This window comes from Gavia stellata, chromosome 24 (assembly GCF_030936135.1).
Source record: "Gavia stellata isolate bGavSte3 chromosome 24, bGavSte3.hap2, whole genome shotgun sequence".
NCBI lineage: Eukaryota > Metazoa > Chordata > Aves > Gaviiformes > Gaviidae > Gavia > Gavia stellata.
In genome coordinates, this window is record NC_082617.1 from 10,430,791 (window position 1) to 10,448,753 (window position 17,963).

Consider the following 17,963-nt stretch of genomic DNA (forward strand, 5'->3'; position numbering starts at 1 on the left):
TGTTCTGTGTGGTGTTCCACCCTTTTTGTATTGTTCGTTGGGATTAAAGATTTAATTCTAAGCATAGCTGAGCATCTGGAGAACCCGTGGTGAAGTCAGTGAGATTTGACAGCACTTTCTTGGGGTACACTGTTGGGAATCTAGAATTAGCTGGATTTTCCTTTACTCATGGGGCTCTCAATGACTTGCCTATCACCAGTGGACCTGTTGCTAAATAGTTTCACTTTCCTCTTGCAGTGAGATCTGGGAGATGTTCAGCTGGTTGGAGGGAGATCATCAAGCTTTGGTGACTTTGGTTTCCTCAGAATTTCATGCTAGCTCTCCTTCATGTATGTGTCAGCAGCATTGGCACTAGCCTTGCAGCTGCTGATATCGCCAATCTGATACCACGCTGTTCTTTCAGATATGACTGTAGTGTATCACTGTGTTCTGCAGGTGATTTGCAAGCGCTGAGTTAAAGACCACATGGAAGATGTGTTCCTGTATTGAAAAGATACTTTTCCATCCTCAGCCTGTTAACATACTTGGGTTTACCACCACACACCCCCTCCCCTTAGGAGGCTTAGAGTCTGCTTGTTTGTTTTCTGTTTGTGTTTTTTTAAGACAGGACAACACTGCTTACTAATACTTCTCACTCACCAAGATGTTGGAAGAAGATAATGATGAGACATGTTGGAATAACCTGGAGAACTTCCGGGTGAAGCTGATCTCTGTGATAGATCCTTCCCGTATAACACCCTATCTTCGCCAGTGCAAGGTGATCAGCCATGATGATGAGGAACAAGTTCTTAATGACCCCAGCCTGGTCATGCGCAAACGGAAGGCAGGTGGGTGAAGTGAAGCTTTTGGCTCTGTAGAAGCTCCTGTGCTCTGTCAGCTTTTGGGAGCAGGTTGGAACAGAGTGCTAACGGACTGGGCCTGAAGGAACGCATCGCTTCTGGGTTACCATCAGCCTGTTTTTAGACATAAACGTTGTAGGCACTGTTACCAGCCCCTTTCCCCTCCCTTTCCCCAGCACATCATTGTGGGGAGAGGAGGAATGGAGATAGCTCTATCGATGCATTCCCAAGCTCTGTAAGGGTAACGGGAGCACGGAGGGTGTGCGGACTTTTGGTGTTCTGGATCTCTAGATTAGCATAAGGGAGGGAGTTGCTTTGGTTTGACCCACAAAGCTATTCTTGTGTAACAATTTTGCAGGGGAAGATTTCCAAAATTAATTCAGAATGTATTGTCCCTCGTTCCTATCTTCTGGTGTTTGGGGAACGCTGGCAGCACATTAAGTAAATTCTTCGTGACTGTTCTATACAGTCCTGGTCTTGTTCCAACCAAGAGAATGACAGAATTCATTATGCTATTAGTACATCTTTTGGATTGGATTAACTCTTATTGATAAGTTACTGAGGGTCATTGAAAAAAATTTATTTTCCCTGTTTTCCAGATTGGAAAACTGCAGAACACAGGAAAAAAAGCCCCCTGGGCTTGATTTGGTACAGAGTATTTCTAGACAAAGTAGGGAACTGAGCTCAAAGTATTTTTAGTCCGGGCTCTCTTAGGCTTGTCCCTGCTCCCCCTCTAGTTACACACAGTGTTCTTACACTAGTGGCCTTTTTTTCCTATATTTGCCTCTGGTATTTGGAAGTGGAGCCTCAAGCTGCAGAAGTTGTTGTGGTGCTTTGTTTTAAACTTACCTTTTCTGTAATTATCAGCAGGATAACATAAACTGCTCTTCTGAGATCTGCTTTTTGCACCCACTGTAGTAGAGGCTAGGTACAAGGGTTAAGTTTTAACTGTTCCTTCACAGTTAAAATACTTTTGCATAGTTACTGGGCAATTGGCTTAGGATTGGCTGGGGGATTTGATCCCAGGGACTTTAATCTGTATGTGGAGAAAGTAGAGCAATTTTTTGCTACGTTAGAAATAGGTAAAGAGATAAATAAATGAATAGAATATTCTGTTGCTATTATTTCAGGTGTTCTTCTGGACATTCTTCAGCGAACAGGACACAAGGGCTTTGAGGCATTTCTGGAGAGTCTTGAACTTTATTACCCACAACTGTATAAGAAAATAACTGGCAAGGAACCCAGCAGGGTTTTCTCTATGATTATAGGTAATGTTTGTGTTCTGAAAAAACAGCTCTTCGTTTGGTGTTGCTGTGCAAATTAAGGGGGGATTCACCTCCGCTTTTGCCTCTCCCCAGCTTTGGTAAGCAGAGTCAGGAGCGTTCCCTGGCTTGCTCCCTGTGTGCTTTGGAAGGGTTCTCGCAAGAATGGCCCTGCTCCTGGTGTCCGGCATCACAGGCTGGACCTGGGACGTGGAGGGGCAAGCAGAAGGATCAATTCTTCCTTCTGCCTGCTCTGTCAGTGACACTGTGATATACAAAGGCACAGAGCAGGGGAGAAACAGTGGGGATCATTTGATCACACATGTCTTCAGGGTTTGCATGCTTGTGCGTGGCATGTGATGATCCCGAGCTGCAGTGGTAAGTGGGTGGGAACCTGTGCTTGTATGTGTGTCCGGGGAGCAGGCACGACAGCGGAGGCTGACGCCTGCCCCCCAAACAGACACCGCTGGGGAATCCGGCTTGAGCCAGCTCCTGATGAACGAGATCATGAAGCTGCAGAGCACCGTGCAGGAGGAGCGGCGGAAGGCCCAGGAGCTCACTGTGTGGCTGCAAACCAAAGAGGACACAATCAGAGAGATGTGGGTGAGGGACAGCCTGCTCCGTAAGCACCAAGAGCGGGCGCAGAAGATGAAGGAGGAGAGGGACAGCCTAAGCAAGGAGCTGCGGAAGTGCAAGGATGAGAACTACAACCTGGCAATGAGCTACGCCAAACAGAGTGAGGAGAAGAGTGCTGCCCTCATGAAGAACCGGGATCTGATCCTAGAGGTCAGTCACCCTTTTCTCAAGCTTCCCTCTTCTCGCCTGATCCCTGGAAGGCTGTGCTGTGCTCCAGACTGGTCTTTGCCTGGGATGGTCTGGACCAGTCCAGCATGAGGTTCTGTGCATCTTCTCTAGCAGGTGGCCTGTCTTGGTGGTCCATAGCTCAGCCCATGTATTACAAGTTGTTCTGTGAAGAACTAGCAATCTTCCCCTCATTCAAGACTGGGCCCTCTCACAAGGGCGGTACAAGAGCAATGTGTTGTATCCATTTAGCACACAGGCAGGACTCTGGTCCCCAGAGCACCAAACATTCTGAGGAAAATATAGCCGGGGAGAAATTTGCCCCATGTTTGTCTGGGGAATGGAGGGAGAACTGCTTTTGCAGGCCGGAGTTTTCTCCTTGTTACTGATGAGCTCTGAACCTTCTTGTAGATCGATCACCTGAAGCACAGCCTCATGAAGGCTGAGGATGACTGCAAACTGGAGCGTAAGCACACAATGAAACTGAAGCATGCCATAGAGCAGCGTCCAAGCCATGAGGTGATGTGGGAGATCCAGCAGGAGAAGGAGTTGCTCTTGGCCAAGAATCAGGAGCTGGAGAACACTCTCCAGGTTGGTGGGGGTGATTGGATATGGATTCCTGAGAAGTGATTATTTGTAGCAGCCAGGGCAGCGATGGGGCTGCACTGAAGATTCTGTGGGTCAGCTGTGGCCTTGTTCTCCCAAGTCAAATAAAGCATATAGGACTGTGGGGAGAGAGTTAATATAGAGTTAGATGGCTGCTGTATCTCACTTTTTTTTCTGTCCAGCAGGTTGCCAGGGAACAGAATTTGGAGAAGAGCCTCTCCAATGAGACTCTGGAGAATGACTGTAGCCAGATAATGGAAGAACGTCGGGAGCTGATGAACACCATTTACAGCCTTCGCAAGGAGCTGCGGCAAGCCGAGGTGCTCCAAGACAAAGTACGTGATGCATTGCAAATTCCTGCTGACGGTCAGTGGGTAAGATAGACAGATGAAGCGCCTGCAATGTCTTGCCTATGGAGCAGAGGAGCTGCTCAACAGCAGTCTTTGCTGGTCCTACTCTAGTGTCCGTGTTACAGTTTATTGAAAAAGGCACACTAATGTTTTAGCATTCTGTGTCTGTGGCATTAACTGTTACCTGTTAATGCCTGTGTTAATTAACAGTCCCTGCCTCAGCCTGGAGGGTAATGGGAGCTTTTATCATGACTGCAGATCAGGTACATGTAAATCCATCCTGTTAGCAGTCCTCCTAGTTGTGTCGACCAACCTTCTGGTTGGCCTTGCTCCAACTGGATGTGGCTGAACTTTGACACTGCATGGAGGTCTGGCCACAGCCGTCTGTGGCACAGAGCAGAAGTGGCGAGAGGCTAGCTCAGGCTCTGTCTGCAAGCAGGGTGGTTTTGACCTTGTCTCAACAGTATGCAGAGGAAAAAGAGATGCTTGAACTACAGTGCACGTCTCTGAGGAAGGACTCTCAGATGTATAAAAAACGGATTGAAGCTGTCTTGCAGCAGATGGAGGAGGTGGCTTCAGAACGAGACCAGGTGATAAAACATTCCTCTTGAAGCTGCTGCTAATCCCTGCTTTGCTGCTTGAAGTGGTCAGATAGCGTAACCCTGAATGTACTGTTGTGTGACATGCCACGACATGTTGTCTGTTACGCCAGGCACTCCTGACCCGAGAACAGTTCTATATGCAGTACTCCAAGAACCTGGTTGAGAGGGACGCTTATCGCAAGCAGATTCGGGAGCTGGGGGAGCGATGTGACGAAATGCAACTGCAGCTGTTCCAAAAGGAGAGTCAGTTACTGGCTACTGAAGCCAAGCTGAAAAGGTTGCATCTGGAGCTACCCACACCGGTATGTCTGCAGGGTTGTCATCTGTGTGATGGGTTGGGAAAATGAGTATAGAGCCAGCGTGTGGCTGTTCCGAGGCCTTTGCACCTAACCAGTTTGAATTCAGCAGGCAGTGGCCAGCTGTAAGGGTAACCATTTCCATGCAAATGCTGAGTTTAGAAAAATGGAAGATGTGATGGTTCCTATTATGTCACCGTGGTTCCAGGCATGGATAAGACGGACTGAGGCAAGCTGAGACCTTCTGTGTTTGTGTTTAGAGCATGTCCAGAGGTGTTCAGGGGATCCTCAAGCACCAAAGAGTGAACTCTATTGAGAGACTGTGTATGAGCCATTTGGATGAAATTGGGAGCAGGGTGTAAGGGTGCTAAAGTTTCTGGAACTAAATTAGATACACAGGGGCTTTTAATTAGTGTGGCATCTTGCGTACTTTCTCAAAGTGGTCAGACAAGAGTGTAGGAGGGAGGAAGTCCACACTTCTCTGTTCTCTGGAGCTTTTACTCTCCTTTATATTCCCTTACTGCCACTTCCTTGCTTATGAGGAACGACTGATTTATCCTGGTTTTATTTCAGACCTCTGACCTGGATGATACTTCCTCCAGAGATTCCCAGGAAGTGAGTAGGGTGTCTCGTTTACCTTTTACTTTCTTCTGGGATGGTTTCCAATTCCTCACTTGTGCTCAGTTCCCTAAGTAACAGCAGTTTTCAGTCTATGGCTCAGGCTCATTTCAGTGATATCAAAAAGTAAAGAGGCAGCAAAACAGACCAGTGGCAGAAATCTCCCTGTGTCCTCAGATTTCTAAGTGTATGACACAGTTATGGTGTTAGCCAGCAACATTTATTGAGTCTAAGCAAATCAGGGGAATTGAATTATTTTGAGTTGCTTCTAATTGTCTCTCTTGTGAGAGAACAGGCAAAAATAAGTCTTACCCCGGGGACATCTGTATTAAAGAGTTTTCACTTAGTTTGTAATTTCAGTGTGGAAGTGATTGCCACATTGTAGGCCAAAAGTACAAATGACGCCAAAGGAACTGGGTATATTCATGGAGGATAAATCCATGAGTAGATCCGTAACTTCTGGCTCAGAAAGTCTCCTGTTTTGCTGACAGCAAGATGCACTAGGGAAGGATCGGTTCTACGCATGTCCTGTTTCTTATATTCCTTGATCTGTTCCTAGCTACTGTGCAAGACAGAATAAGGGGCAGTTCTCATGTTCTTGCTTTGTTTCTGTCCCATAGCTTACTCTTCACGGTCATCTAGATGAAGATACACAGCCGACTAAAAGTAAGGCTTTTCTTGGGAAAACGTAGAGTAGAATTCTTGAGAGGATGGTCCAGTGTTTCAAAGGGACAGGAAAAGACATTCCTGGGTTTTATTTTTAGTGAAGAACAGGTAGTCTGACTGGGGACTCAAGTTTGTGAGAGATGCTTCTCAGTGGGGTGTGCTTGGCACTCTGAGTAAGACCTCCTTGAGATGACTCAGAATAGGTACCCATAAATCAAGGCATTCTGCCATACCACCATCTTTCTCACCTATAAAAAGGAGAACGTGTCCCCAGATGCTGGGAACAGTGAATGCTGGTAAAGCTTTTTTGAGAGAAAAAGCTCCACAGGCTGTCTTTTTACTGCATGGTCTCTGAAAGGTTCTTTCATATAGCTGAATGACCTGGGAAAAGTGGTCTCATTACACCATTCTAGGACCTCAAGTCTTTTTTTTGAGGTAATCTGTCTACTCAGTTTGTCCAGGAAAAATCAGCTGGTACCTGGTGCCTTTGAGAAATAGCTCCTGGGTGCCTTTTTTCTCCCCACTCCTCTTGCATTTGTGGCAGAGCTGAGAACAGAACAAACATCCTTCCACTTCAGTGGGACCATGGGGCTGTCTCCAGGGATTTTTCCCTCCCCTCTTCCCTTTTATGTTGCAGGCTATTTTCACAAAAGCAGAATCACGTAGCTAACGCTGGTTCTGTTTCTGTGGCATCCCCAGTGGAAATTATTCAGCAGCGTGGAAAGGAATTAATAGCCTCTTCTAAGAACTTGAAATTGTGTTTCAAAACATGTTGAGAAAGGAAGGTAACTAGCACAGTAGAAGAAATTTTCTGTTTTGATCTCCTGGAAGATTTAAATGAGCTTTTCATTCATTGAGATGGGAGATTTTTCACAAAAGCTAAACAACAGTGATCCAAAAAGCCTTTTATTATTCTACCTTGCTCAGTTCAAAAGCATGTGTCACGATACCTGATCCCTACATAAGGAGTTTCACTAAAATATGGGCTGATGCTAAGTGCCTTGATAGGCACAACTTAGTTGTTGGGTAACAGGGACAAATTATGGTTAAAATAATGATTAACATGATTTCTTGTGGTGACCTTTAACCTGTTTTTTTTTTTTTAATGATGCTAAGCAGAGGTGCTGCTTTGCAAAGGTTCATTTTGCTCCTGCATAAGCAGAAACTAGAAAGTTGCTGTCTCTTTATGAGTCTGATGGGGAACTCCATCATCCTAAGCAAGATTCAGGGTTCAAGTAAAATGAGAAGTGACTCGTGCACTGATCACAGGACTGAATCCTGAATGTTATGAGGCTTGGTTTCAGTTCTGCTGTTGACTCTGTGTAGTGCTGGGCAGCTATTATGTTACAGCTATTGCTGTTTGATGAACTGGCAGAGGGAGAAGTTACTTCGCAATGGCAACTATGACTAAAGCTGTGATTTTTCCTTCTCTTAGACGATTGCCCTGAAGGGCAAAACCAGCAATTTAGCACTCGAGAGAGCAGCCTGCCTTCAAAGTCACCAAGTGTAAGAGAATCTTTGTGGGCTCTTCTTTACTATGACTGGGGTTTGTGATCTTTAATGTTCTTGTTATTGATGGATTTACCATGTTTGAGAAGCATGTAAGCAGCTACTGCTTTTCCAAAATCTGAGCGCTTTGTGCAAAATTCACCCTCCAAAAAGAGTGAGCTCTGAACAGCAGAACACTGATGGTGGTTATTTCTCCATCTGTGCCTAGAAACTTCTAATTACTTTCTGGCCTTCATCTCTGGGTATGGCTATTTTCCAGTTTAATTGTCTGCAGTATTACTGTTGGTACAGGAAACAGAATCCCAAATTTACAAATGGGAGAGAATAAAGATGGTAAAACTATGTGAAACAGTTGTATTACCATCCTGCACACACAATAGTGGACAGCCCAGAAATGACCGTGCTGTACTTCATTCTGCAGACCCAAGCAGATGCAGGAAGCGAACTGTACACAGTGGACTGCTTTCCTGGAGGAGGATTTTGGTAGTGAAGAGCTGTTCTTGGTCATCTGAAGGCATAGGCTCCGACTTTTTTCTCCTTCATTTAAATGTAAAATGATTCATTGCACAAACAAGTCAGAGAGGAGAAATGACCAAGCTTATTTGGGTGTCTGCAGCCTTTTGCCCTGCAGAGGCCAGATGCAGTACCTCAGCCTCAAAACTGACCGACTTTGCAGAACAGGTTTGCACTACCTGGTGCTACCATTGATCTGATCTTCAGAGGAATCCAGTTCATATTTGTTTGGATTTTTTTCCAGTTCAAGGAGTGTGGCTTAGCCAATGAGGAACTGGCAGAAAAGGAGCGGAGGAGGATGAAGGACTGCTTTGAGCGTTACCGAAGGTCTGGACTTTAGTAAGCGGGACTAATTTAGACATACCCGTGTGGCTTAACTGATTAGCCTGTTGTATGTATTTCCTCTTTTCTGTCCATATCCTGTCCCCCAGCTTGATTCATGGAGGGCATAAATTTGTTACAGATCTTACCTTCAGAGGCTTATGCTTCTAGCTGAACTGGTTGAGACTCCTGTTTTAGTACCAGAGGTAGCCAAGATAGCAATGATTGTGTTTGCTCTGGCCCATGCAGATGGTTCCACAGCAGAGAGTGGAGGGTACTCTGAAGAATTGCTAGTTTTAATGAATTCGATAGATTTCTCCCATGCGAGTTAAATCTGTCTGACATTCTCTGTCCGTCTGACATACTGCTGACATTCAAGACCAAGCTCCCACGACTGAATGGGAGCAGACTTCCACCCTCTGTCCTCTTCAAATGCTCTTGTTTGAAGGCCTGTTCTCCACATGCCTGATGTCTTCACTGATCACTGCCTTTATGGAGCGTGAGACTGATGAAAACCTTGTAAAACAGGGACCTTAGTTCTGGCATTAGATAGAAGTGCTCCTACTGGTACTCCAAACTACTCTTCTGACTGTTGATAATACTATTTTTATTAAAGAAAGGACTTTGGGTAGGATTTCTTGGCTTCTTTAACTGCGCGTCAACAACGTGCTGCACTTCAAGAAATGTAAGAATGTCTTCATCAGTTTAGACCAATTCTCTGTACCCTGTGCTTGCTACCAGTCACAGTTTTGTTGGGTGTGCGAGCAAACCGTCGCGTTCAATTAAACGCTAAGTGGACTGATGCATACTGAACCTCCCCCCTGAACTCCCCAAAGCATTCAAATGCCGCTTGTATGAAACATCTAGTCTTGTTTTCAGAAAAAGAGCAATGCGAAGGGTACCGAAGGACCGACATCACGAGGCGGACTGGGAGAACACCAGCGGCAGCGACAACACCGACACCGAAGGCTCCTGAGCGCCAGAGCCCACCGGCGAGGGGAGCGCCAGCCTGGTCGGGGGGTGGCCGTGCCCTCCACGTTTCTCTCTCAGTGGACTACTTAGATTTTAAAACCATCTCAACAAGCGTTTATGAAAAGTTCGTGTTTGTAGTGGGACGCTTTTTTAGCTCTGGCGATGCCTCATCCATCCTTCTCTTAGAAATGCAGCGCTGTGAGCGGTGTGCTGTGCACAAATAAACAGGATGAAATATTTGTGGGCCCAAAGCCCTGAGGCTGCTCTTTAATTAAAGGCAGGGCCCTGATGTGACGCCCCTGCTCCTGCAGGGAGCTGGAGAAGCCTCGGCCCGTGCAGGGAGGAGGCCGCCGGTCCCGCCGACCGAAGGGCCGGGGGTCCTCCTCGGTGACCGGCGCCAGGCCGCCTGCCGTGGGCCGGCCGCCCGCACCCAACATGGCCGCCGCCGCCTCAGCGCCCGCCCCCTCTACGCGCCTGCGCCAGCGCCATGCAGCGCGCGGCGCGGGCGTTGGTCGGGGCCCTGCTCCGCGCCGCGCCGCCGTGGCGGCCCCGCCGCCTCCCGCTCGCCCCGCCGCCCCGCCGTCCGGCCTGCAGCGCCGCCGCCCCGGGGCGGCCGCGGGCCACGCACTATCGGCTGGTGTACACCTGCAAGGTGGGCGGGGGAGGGCCGGGAGGGCGCTGCCGGGGCGGCGTGGGAGGGCCCGGGCAGCGCCGGGCGCTGCGGCCTGAGGTAAACGGCCCTTCCCAGAGAAAAGTCCCTTCTCCGGGGGGCGGCGGGTGGGCCTCCGCCGGGATCCGGGCCGTGGGGCATGTTAGCACAAAGCTACGCGGCACTGCAGCGCGATGGAGTCGCCTTGCAATAGTTAGAAATGAGGGAGGGGGAAAGAAAGCTTCTAATCAGGTAAATAAAATGTTTTTCTCCTAAAAGGTCCAGAAGCTGCAGTTACCGCGGTCATAAAATCGGTTTTGTTTGCTTTGTAGGTCTGCCAGACCCGATCAGCAAAAACAATTTCCAAGTTAGCCTACCATAACGGGGTGGTGATAGTGAAGTGTCCCGGCTGCGGGAATCACCACGTCATAGCCGATAACCTGGGATGGTTTTCCGATCTGGAAGGAAAGAGGTAGGTGTGCCAGCAACGCTCTTGTTTAGGGAGGGAGAGGACTGCTGAGTTGTAACTGCGGTCTCCTGAGCTGATACCTTATTTCTGTGATGCTTTTAAAATGTGGTTCAGAGAAAACCGAAGTTTTTGCTGGGTATAATTCTGTTTCATCCGGATTCTTAAAGCACACAAACTGAGCTTTATAATCTCCTGTAATTTGACCATCACTACTTAGGATCCAAATAAATGATGTAAAGTTGCAACAGAAGCTGTGTGATACACAGGCATCCTTGTTGGTGCCAGCAGGCGAATTGCTGCCTGTGGGGTTCTTCTGTTCTCCCTCAGGCTTTTTCGCATCGCTGCTAGGTTTCCCTGGCTAAGCGTTTCAAACATATAGACCCATGTGCTGCTGAGTTTCAGTGGTTTCTAACTCCCTGAGATACCTTTAAAAATTTCTGTTTAGCCGTAATTGCTAAATTATTGATCCTAATGGATGAAAATAGTCCCAGAAGGTTTGGGTGGTTTTATCCACTTCCCAAACTCTTTATGGAGAAATACCGTGGTAATGCTCATGTGTGATTCACTGCATAGTGTTAATCCTGAGAGCGAGGCTGCGCTTGGCTCTTGGGTTCAGCCTTTGCCGTGGTGTCACTGTTGGTTTTCAAATCGCTGTTAAGGAATATCGAGGAAATCCTGGCAGCCAAAGGGGAGAAGGTGAGACGTGTGGCTGGTGAGGAAGCCTTGGAACTGCTTCTGGAAAGCTCGGCAGATACTGGGTCTCAAGGCCAGCCCACGGAGGGAGAAAGCGGGGAAGCCCCCCCAGAGACTGGCGGCAAGGGACAGACCTGATGAATGGGATGTGTGTGGTTCTGCTGATGGCAAGAGAGACTCTTAACCTTTATTTCCTGATTTCAGTGGGAAATTTCTGTGTTTAAAATAAACTCGGGTATTGGTCTTTCTCTGTTGTGTGTCTTTGTCTTGTGTAGTTTTGCCTTTGATCAAACTAATGCTTTTGGAGACAGAGCGTGGATATTTTTCCTGGTACTTGTTCTGCTGACTGTAAGGCAAGTCTCAGTGCTCCAGCCATCTCAGGAGCCCTGCTTTGTTCTCTGCGGAGAAGGGAGCCAGTAATTCTTTGTCCGTGTGCTTTGGCCTAGGGAGGTGCAGCTGTAGCTGGAGGCTTTAGCGATGTCTCCTGGCCTGGCCCAGGTGTTGCACGGCAGCAGCTGATTGCAGAGCTGGTGGAGGCGTATCCCGTGGCAGAGCAGCTGAGCAGAACAGGCAGTTGACACCACCTGAGGAGATGGGCCCCCACCCTGCGTGAGTTTGCAAAGCCAAAACGACCTTGGCAGGAGGGTCAGATCACTAGCTTTTACTGCAGTCACGTGCTTCTTTTTTTCTTTGCCTTGCCGTCTTCCAGAGTTTCGTGTCTGTGCCCCTTGCGTCAGGCCTGAAAGGCTTCTGTATTTATGGGTTACGGCGTGAGCCACCCTGTGAGAGCGTCAGCTCTCATGCTCGGGAATCCCACTCGGGGCTGTGAGTTGGCGAGCGGCTCCCGGCGCTGGGGTTGTGCAACTTCCTTGTTGGTGAGGGGGAGGGTGGGCCTGAAGGCAAAATTAATATTTGTGAAGCATGTTGGAGATAAGTAGAGCACCTAGAAAGTTGTCTTAGAGTTACTTGACAGGTATTGAGGTGCTTATTAGCGCTACTGCTGCATGTTAAGATCGGTTAGAAGAAAAAATAGTAATTTAATAAATGAAAAATGTCGGTGTTTACCAGCATATAACACTCAGGTAGTGATGAATCAGGCAGCGAGGTGATCATATTGCACTTTGTTAGGGCTTACTTCCTCTGCCTGCATGAAAGTTTAACTTCTCTCGAGGTCCATTAGCCTGAAGAACAATGAAGTATCTGCTTTCTTAAGGTTCTAAACTTTCAGTGAAAGAATAATTCAGGTTGGAAGAGACCTCTGGAGATTTCTAGTCCAACCCCCTTGTTCAGAGGAGGATGCTCAGGGTCTCATCTTGAATATCGCTGAGGATGGAGATCCCACAACCTCTTTGAAGCCCTGTTCTGGTATCTGACCGTAGGGAAAAAAGCCCAACACCTAACTGAAATTTCCTGTGTTTCATCTTGCACCCATTACCTTTCCAAACACTGTGTGCTTCTGAGGAGAGCCTGTCTCTCTGTTCTCTACGCCCTCTCATTAGCGAGCTATACCAAGCAGTAAAATCCCTTTGTGTCTCCGGGCTGAACAAACCCAGTTCTTTCAGCCAAGCATGTCTAGGTGCTTGTGGTCCTTAATCAGCCAAGTATTCAGTGAGGGCATTGCATGTATTAATGAGCATTCATGAGTTTACTTCATTCATCTGAAGTGTTCATGGTAATTTGATACAAGTTGCATGATAAGCATGCATTAGAGCAACAGGAAAGTGGTCATGTTTTCCTCTTGGTACGTTAAGTTCAGAGTGATGAAACAGTGTTGAGGGGCAGGAACTTCATCCGTCAGCCAGCTTGTGCGTGTTCGGGTCCTGGTGAAATGCAGTGCTCTCTGAGACAACTAGATGCTAGAGTCATCCACGTGTTAATTAAGAAACAGGAGCCTTGCATCTTGGAACATTGCTGTGTGCTCACCCTGTTGTGAGTTGCTGGCATGTATTAGCACTCTGCTGGAAGAGTGGTTATTTTATTACCTTTTACCTGAAAATCAGCATTCTGCTTCCGTTGCACTAATGTCTTTGCTGGGGTGGAACAGAGCAGCTGTTGCAGGATCCACGTTGCCTTGGAAACAGTTCATTTACAACCTGACTTTTTTTATACTGTTTTCTTTACCTTTCTTAGCTGTTACTGTGCCCCAGCTACAGAAAGGCGGTGCTAGTTTTTGCTGTGTTACAGTAAAAACTGTAGCAAAGTCCATCCATGCTGTTGGCTGTTACTAGATTTTAGTGTTTCCTCAGTCCAGCGTCCTCTGGCACTAGGTGCTGTCTAGAGGCAGGGCAGAGTGCTGGTCCCTGTGTCTCGGGGCTCGCAGCCAGGTGCTGGTGTAGCAGGCTGGCGTGCTGCTGCCTTCTGCAGCACCCAGACCCGAGGATGGAGGGTGGCGTATTTTTGCTGCTGCTCTGGAGGTTCAGGCCAATGTCATGGAAACGGCCTCAAGTTTAGATTGGATAGGTTTAGATTGGATATTAGGAAAAATTTCTTTATGGAAAGGATTATCAAGCATTGGAACAGGCTGCCCAGGGAGGTGGTGGAGTCACCATCCTTGGAGGTATTTAAAAGACGTGTAGATGTGGCGCTTAGGGACATGGTTTAGTGGTCAACTTGGCAGTGTTAGTTTAGGTTAACGGTTGGACTTGATGATCTTAAAGCTCTTTTGCAACCTGTATGATTCTATGACAACAGGAGGCAGCAGATTACAGGGAGTGAGCAAATCTTCAGGGTGAGGCGCTGGTGTGGAGCGCAGAGAGCTCGCTGCTCACCGTTGCCTGTGGAAGGTCTGCAGCAGGCAGGCGTGCAGCCCCCAGGGACTCGTTAGCACCAAGCACCGAGGCTGTAGTATGCAACAGCGCAGGAAATTGGTGCTTGTGACAAAACATTTGGGGGCTTTCAGCTGGAAGGGGAGAGGGCTGCAGTTATGTGAGGGAATTTGCATATAATACTGAAGGTTTTGCTGCTAATAGGTTGCAGGTAAGAAAGGAATTTTGTGCCCCCTTTGAAGGGTGTTTTTTTTTGAAAAACGTTGTGTCACAGGGAAGTGTGTCTGTTCTTGAAAGAGGAAAGAAAGAGGTGAGCACACTTTGTCTAGGAGGAGCCCAGCAGACCTTGCTTTAGCCAAAGGTGAGGGAGTGGGAAGAAGAGAAGCAGCCTTTCTCCTGAACTGGAGGTGTGTCAAGATGGGAAAGAAGTGACGTGAAGCAGAGAGCAGCAGAGCAGAGGAGGGCGACTGAAGGTGCAGCCGACCAGGGTAAGTCTTTGCAGCACAGAGGAGAGGTGGCGATTTAAAGGGGGGCAAAGTGACATTCACAGGATGGGTGGCAAACATAAAGCTGTTCGCATGTTCCTTGAAGCATTTCATTGTGGCTGTTAAGGGATAGATCCTGTTCCTGAATCCGATCCCATGAGATATTTTCTGCAAAATGGCAAACACTTTGCCTCTTGTTTTCTGCCTCTTTGAGCAAATCCTCCTTTTGCAGGGCAGCCAAATTCCAGAGTTAATCCGGCCAGTGTGGGACTCGGATGGGTCGCGTCTGTTAGCTGCAGGGGTTACTGGTGTTCTGACCCATGCACAGCAGGAAGGCCAGGGGTGTTTGGTAAAGGTAGTTGAGATGGTGACCCTGCAGGGCTGGGAAGTGAGGGGTGACAGGACTTGCTGAGGGAAGGCCCAAACAAGAGGGAGGCTGGGGTGCAGAGGCTACCTGACATAACCCCCTGCTGCTTTTTGCTACCGGTGTGCATGAATGTGTTGTGCGTGCTGTGTGGGACTGTGCCTCCTGCTGCCTTACGCAGAGATGGCAGTTCTAAACCCCGCCACATTTGGGTGCTGTGGAGGGCTCAGCTGTACCGAGGAGCCACTTGGAAGCCTCTCCAGGGATTTGCCTGCCTCACTGAAGTGGCGATAGGGCAGGTATGTTTCTTTCCCTGTAGCATCAGTGCAGGCAGCAAGGAGGGACGATGGGGGCTGTGAAATGAATCACTGCTTATTTGTGCTGCTTGCATAGGGTCTAACGTAGGTGGGTTCTGGGCCTCCAGGTCCTACTTGTAGTGTAGGCTGAGAGGCATGGCGAGGGTACGTGAGCCCTCCGCTCAAAACCCTGTGTGCGTGTGTCTACGCTGTGTCCCTGGGCTGGGCTATTCAGCGCAGGGATGTCCCTGCCTTACTGCAAAGCTGTGCAGGAGTTAACTTAGCCCACAGCTGTGTCCTGGCTTAACGGGGTCCCAGGTGATTGCTATGGAGAGCTGCCGAAAGCTGTCCAGCTCGAGGCTGAAATTTACAGTGCCTCTGTGCTCTGGGCTGGCGTGTCCCTTCCTGCAGGCTGAGAGCCTTTCCAGCCAGATGAAGATCAATGACGGCTGGAGCCGTAACAGCAGGACGCTCTGGGGAGGGGTGAGGTAAGTGCGGAGACTCAGCCCTGATGTGACTTGGCAGATGAGCAATACAAACTGCCCCGCAGGCCTGACATCAGCCCTGTCTCACAAGTGCCTCTCAGGGCATGTGTACAGCTGAGTAGAAGAGATCAGTATCTTGCATTTCTGCTGGTGTTTTAGGGTTCCTCTTCACCTCCAGACCTGCACCGGGGATAGCACCCTGTGCTGTAGTAACTCACACTTTACAGGTGCTGCAGCAGCGCTCTGCAATCCAAAGCCGAACAGCAAGTTGGCCTGTGTTCATGCTGCACAGGCCCCGGTGCCTGTCCGTGTCAGAGGGCTCGTCCCTATGTGGGACCAAGCTCTGTTGGTCTGGGTGGCTTGGCAGAGTGGGAGAGGGCAGGGCTGGCATTGGGCACTGGTACACTGCTGTCTCTGCTGCTGCAGGGTACAACAAAGCAGCAACCATTGCAGGCTGTAAGCTGCTCTGGAGATTCAGTTGTAGCCGTTGCATCCTGCTCACAGGGGCTATCTTTCTGTTTGGTAGGTGCTCCAAGAGAGAGACAACATTTACTGGAGAGCCTGTGCTCCCTTCCCCAGCTGCAAAAGCCAGAGAGAGACTGCAGGTGAGACCCCCATCACTCACTCACAGGGATTTCACCTCTTCCTAGGAATCTAAGCTGCTATCCTTTGCATATCCAGGGGCATGGTTCTGTCCCCAAGTCACACACAGAGACTTCTAGCAGAGAGCTTCTTGTGTCCAGGCACCGAGAGGTGTGATGATGCCTGATGAGAACGAGCTGGTGGCTCTTCATTAATCTTTGATCAGGACTGGCAGGGGCCAGCACAAGTTAGCCAGGCATGGGAAGACCAGCTGTGACTTGGCTTTATCCTCACAGGGCTCAAGATCCAAAATCTGCTGCTCTCAGGGGCCCACTTTCTAGCAAAGTCTAATGGCCTGCTCATGCCTGCTGCGTTGGAACAAGCTAGCACTGCTGCCTGCTGCTTTGTGAGTATCTTCACTAAGGGCTGATGCCAGGGCTTTGCAGCACTTGCTGCTCTTTCCCTCTGGTAGCTGCCGCCGGGGAAACAAGACACAGCTTTCAGGCCAGGCGCCGAGAAGGCACCGAGACGGGGCTGAGCTGGAGCCCCCAGTCAGGGGCTGAAAGGAAAGGCTCGGCCACGTTCCTAGAGGGCTCAAGCTGACTGAGAAAAGCTGACCTTTTCTCAGCCACTGCAGGGCTGTTTGCCCTGTCGTCCTGGTAACTTCTGGGCTTGGGCCGCTGCTCTGGGCAGGGAATGCTCAGGGCTTTGTGTCCCTCTCCACAGGCATGCAGTGAGATAGATGCTGTGCATTTAAGGCAGGCAGAGCTGGGGAGGGTGGTTGCTGCCTGAGACCTGTGTGCTCTTAATGTAAAGGGATGTGTAGGTGGGTGCATATACCCTTAACACTTACACTTGGCGATGGCTGCCACAAGAGACCACCACCCACCCCCAACCCCATTTCAAAGAGCCAGCATTAGCTCTGCTGTCAGCAAAGCAGGCAGGCTGGCCAAGAAATAATGGAAATGAATTTTTGTCACTGAAGCTTAGACACAAATATTTATTAAGCACAACCCCCCCTCTTCCCCTTGAGCTGTATTCATTTCTAATATATTAATTCATTTGGCAGATTATTTTTTAGAAAAAAAAGTACCTGTGGGTTGGAAATTCCCCATTAAAATGACATTAGCAAATGCACATGTAAAAAATAAATAAGCTCATACATTCAAGTATATGGCAAATAATTAACACCTCTGAAAGCTTAACCGTCAGATTCCAGTTCACCACCTGGCTGAGAGCTTGCACAGGCCCAAGCCTGCAGCTGGTCAAGTCATCTTCAATGTTCTCCTCCTCTTCACAAATGCAAGCTGGGTCCGTATGTAGGTGGCTGGGCTGGTCCTCCTGTCCCTTCTCCAGAGCTCTGACCAGCCGCAGGAGGGAGGCTGCGCCTCGGCCAAGCAGTCCGCGAGCAGTGTAGCAGGTGAGTGCTCCCTGGTAGCAGGTGAAACGCAGCTATCCCTCCACGTGGTCAGTGCAGGCAGGTTAAATGCCCAACGAGCAGCATCACTGGTCTAAAAAACTTACTGCTGGTTGGAAGTGTTTCCATCAAATGCATTCCAAATAGAAAGTGCTGATTTGTTCTCTATAGGAACATATCTGCTTTGGCAGAACTCATTACTGAAGTTCCAGGTAGCCTATCTGGTCAAGCAAAGAAAAAAATACCGGGCTTGCTTTTCCAACTGTTCCAAAAGGGGAAGGAATGAAAGTCAATGTAGACCCTTGCACTTGGTGTGTGGGCTGGAACCGACTGCCCAGCCAACACCCCAGTCTGGAGCTCTCGCGAGGCTCCGTTTATTGGAGGCAGACTGGGCAGAAAAGGA

At 48.8% G+C, this 17,963-nt stretch overlaps 2 protein-coding genes across 4 annotated transcripts; both read left to right on the forward strand.

Annotated features, from left to right (window-relative positions):
- Nucleotides 1-615: 615 nt before the first annotated feature.
- CARD9 (caspase recruitment domain family member 9) lies at nucleotides 616-9,361 on the forward strand. Of its 3 annotated transcripts, none has more exons than XM_009819400.2 (12): nucleotides 616-827; nucleotides 1,970-2,107; nucleotides 2,562-2,887; nucleotides 3,314-3,493; nucleotides 3,691-3,843; nucleotides 4,323-4,448; nucleotides 4,571-4,762; nucleotides 5,330-5,371; nucleotides 5,995-6,040; nucleotides 7,476-7,546; nucleotides 8,307-8,389; nucleotides 9,263-9,361. In XM_009819400.2, the coding sequence occupies exons 1-12, from the start codon at nucleotides 644-646 to the stop codon at nucleotides 9,357-9,359; spliced, it is 1,638 nt and encodes a 545-aa protein (XP_009817702.1). In that variant the 5' UTR covers nucleotides 616-643; the 3' UTR covers nucleotides 9,360-9,361. The 3 variants fall into 3 exon arrangements, with proteins under 3 accessions (XP_009817702.1, XP_059684828.1, XP_009817703.1); XM_059828845.1 differs by having other exon boundaries at nucleotides 3,694-3,843; XM_009819401.2 differs by having other exon boundaries at nucleotides 3,694-3,843; nucleotides 8,313-8,389.
- A 481-nt stretch (nucleotides 9,362-9,842) lies between these two features.
- On the forward strand, nucleotides 9,843-11,414 carry DNLZ (DNL-type zinc finger). The gene is made up of 3 exons (XM_059828887.1): nucleotides 9,843-10,007; nucleotides 10,337-10,476; nucleotides 11,133-11,414. Exons 1-3 carry the CDS (start codon nucleotides 9,843-9,845, stop codon nucleotides 11,302-11,304), a joined length of 477 nt encoding a protein of 158 aa, XP_059684870.1. The 3' UTR covers nucleotides 11,305-11,414.
- The last annotated feature ends 6,549 nt before the right edge of the window (nucleotides 11,415-17,963 follow it).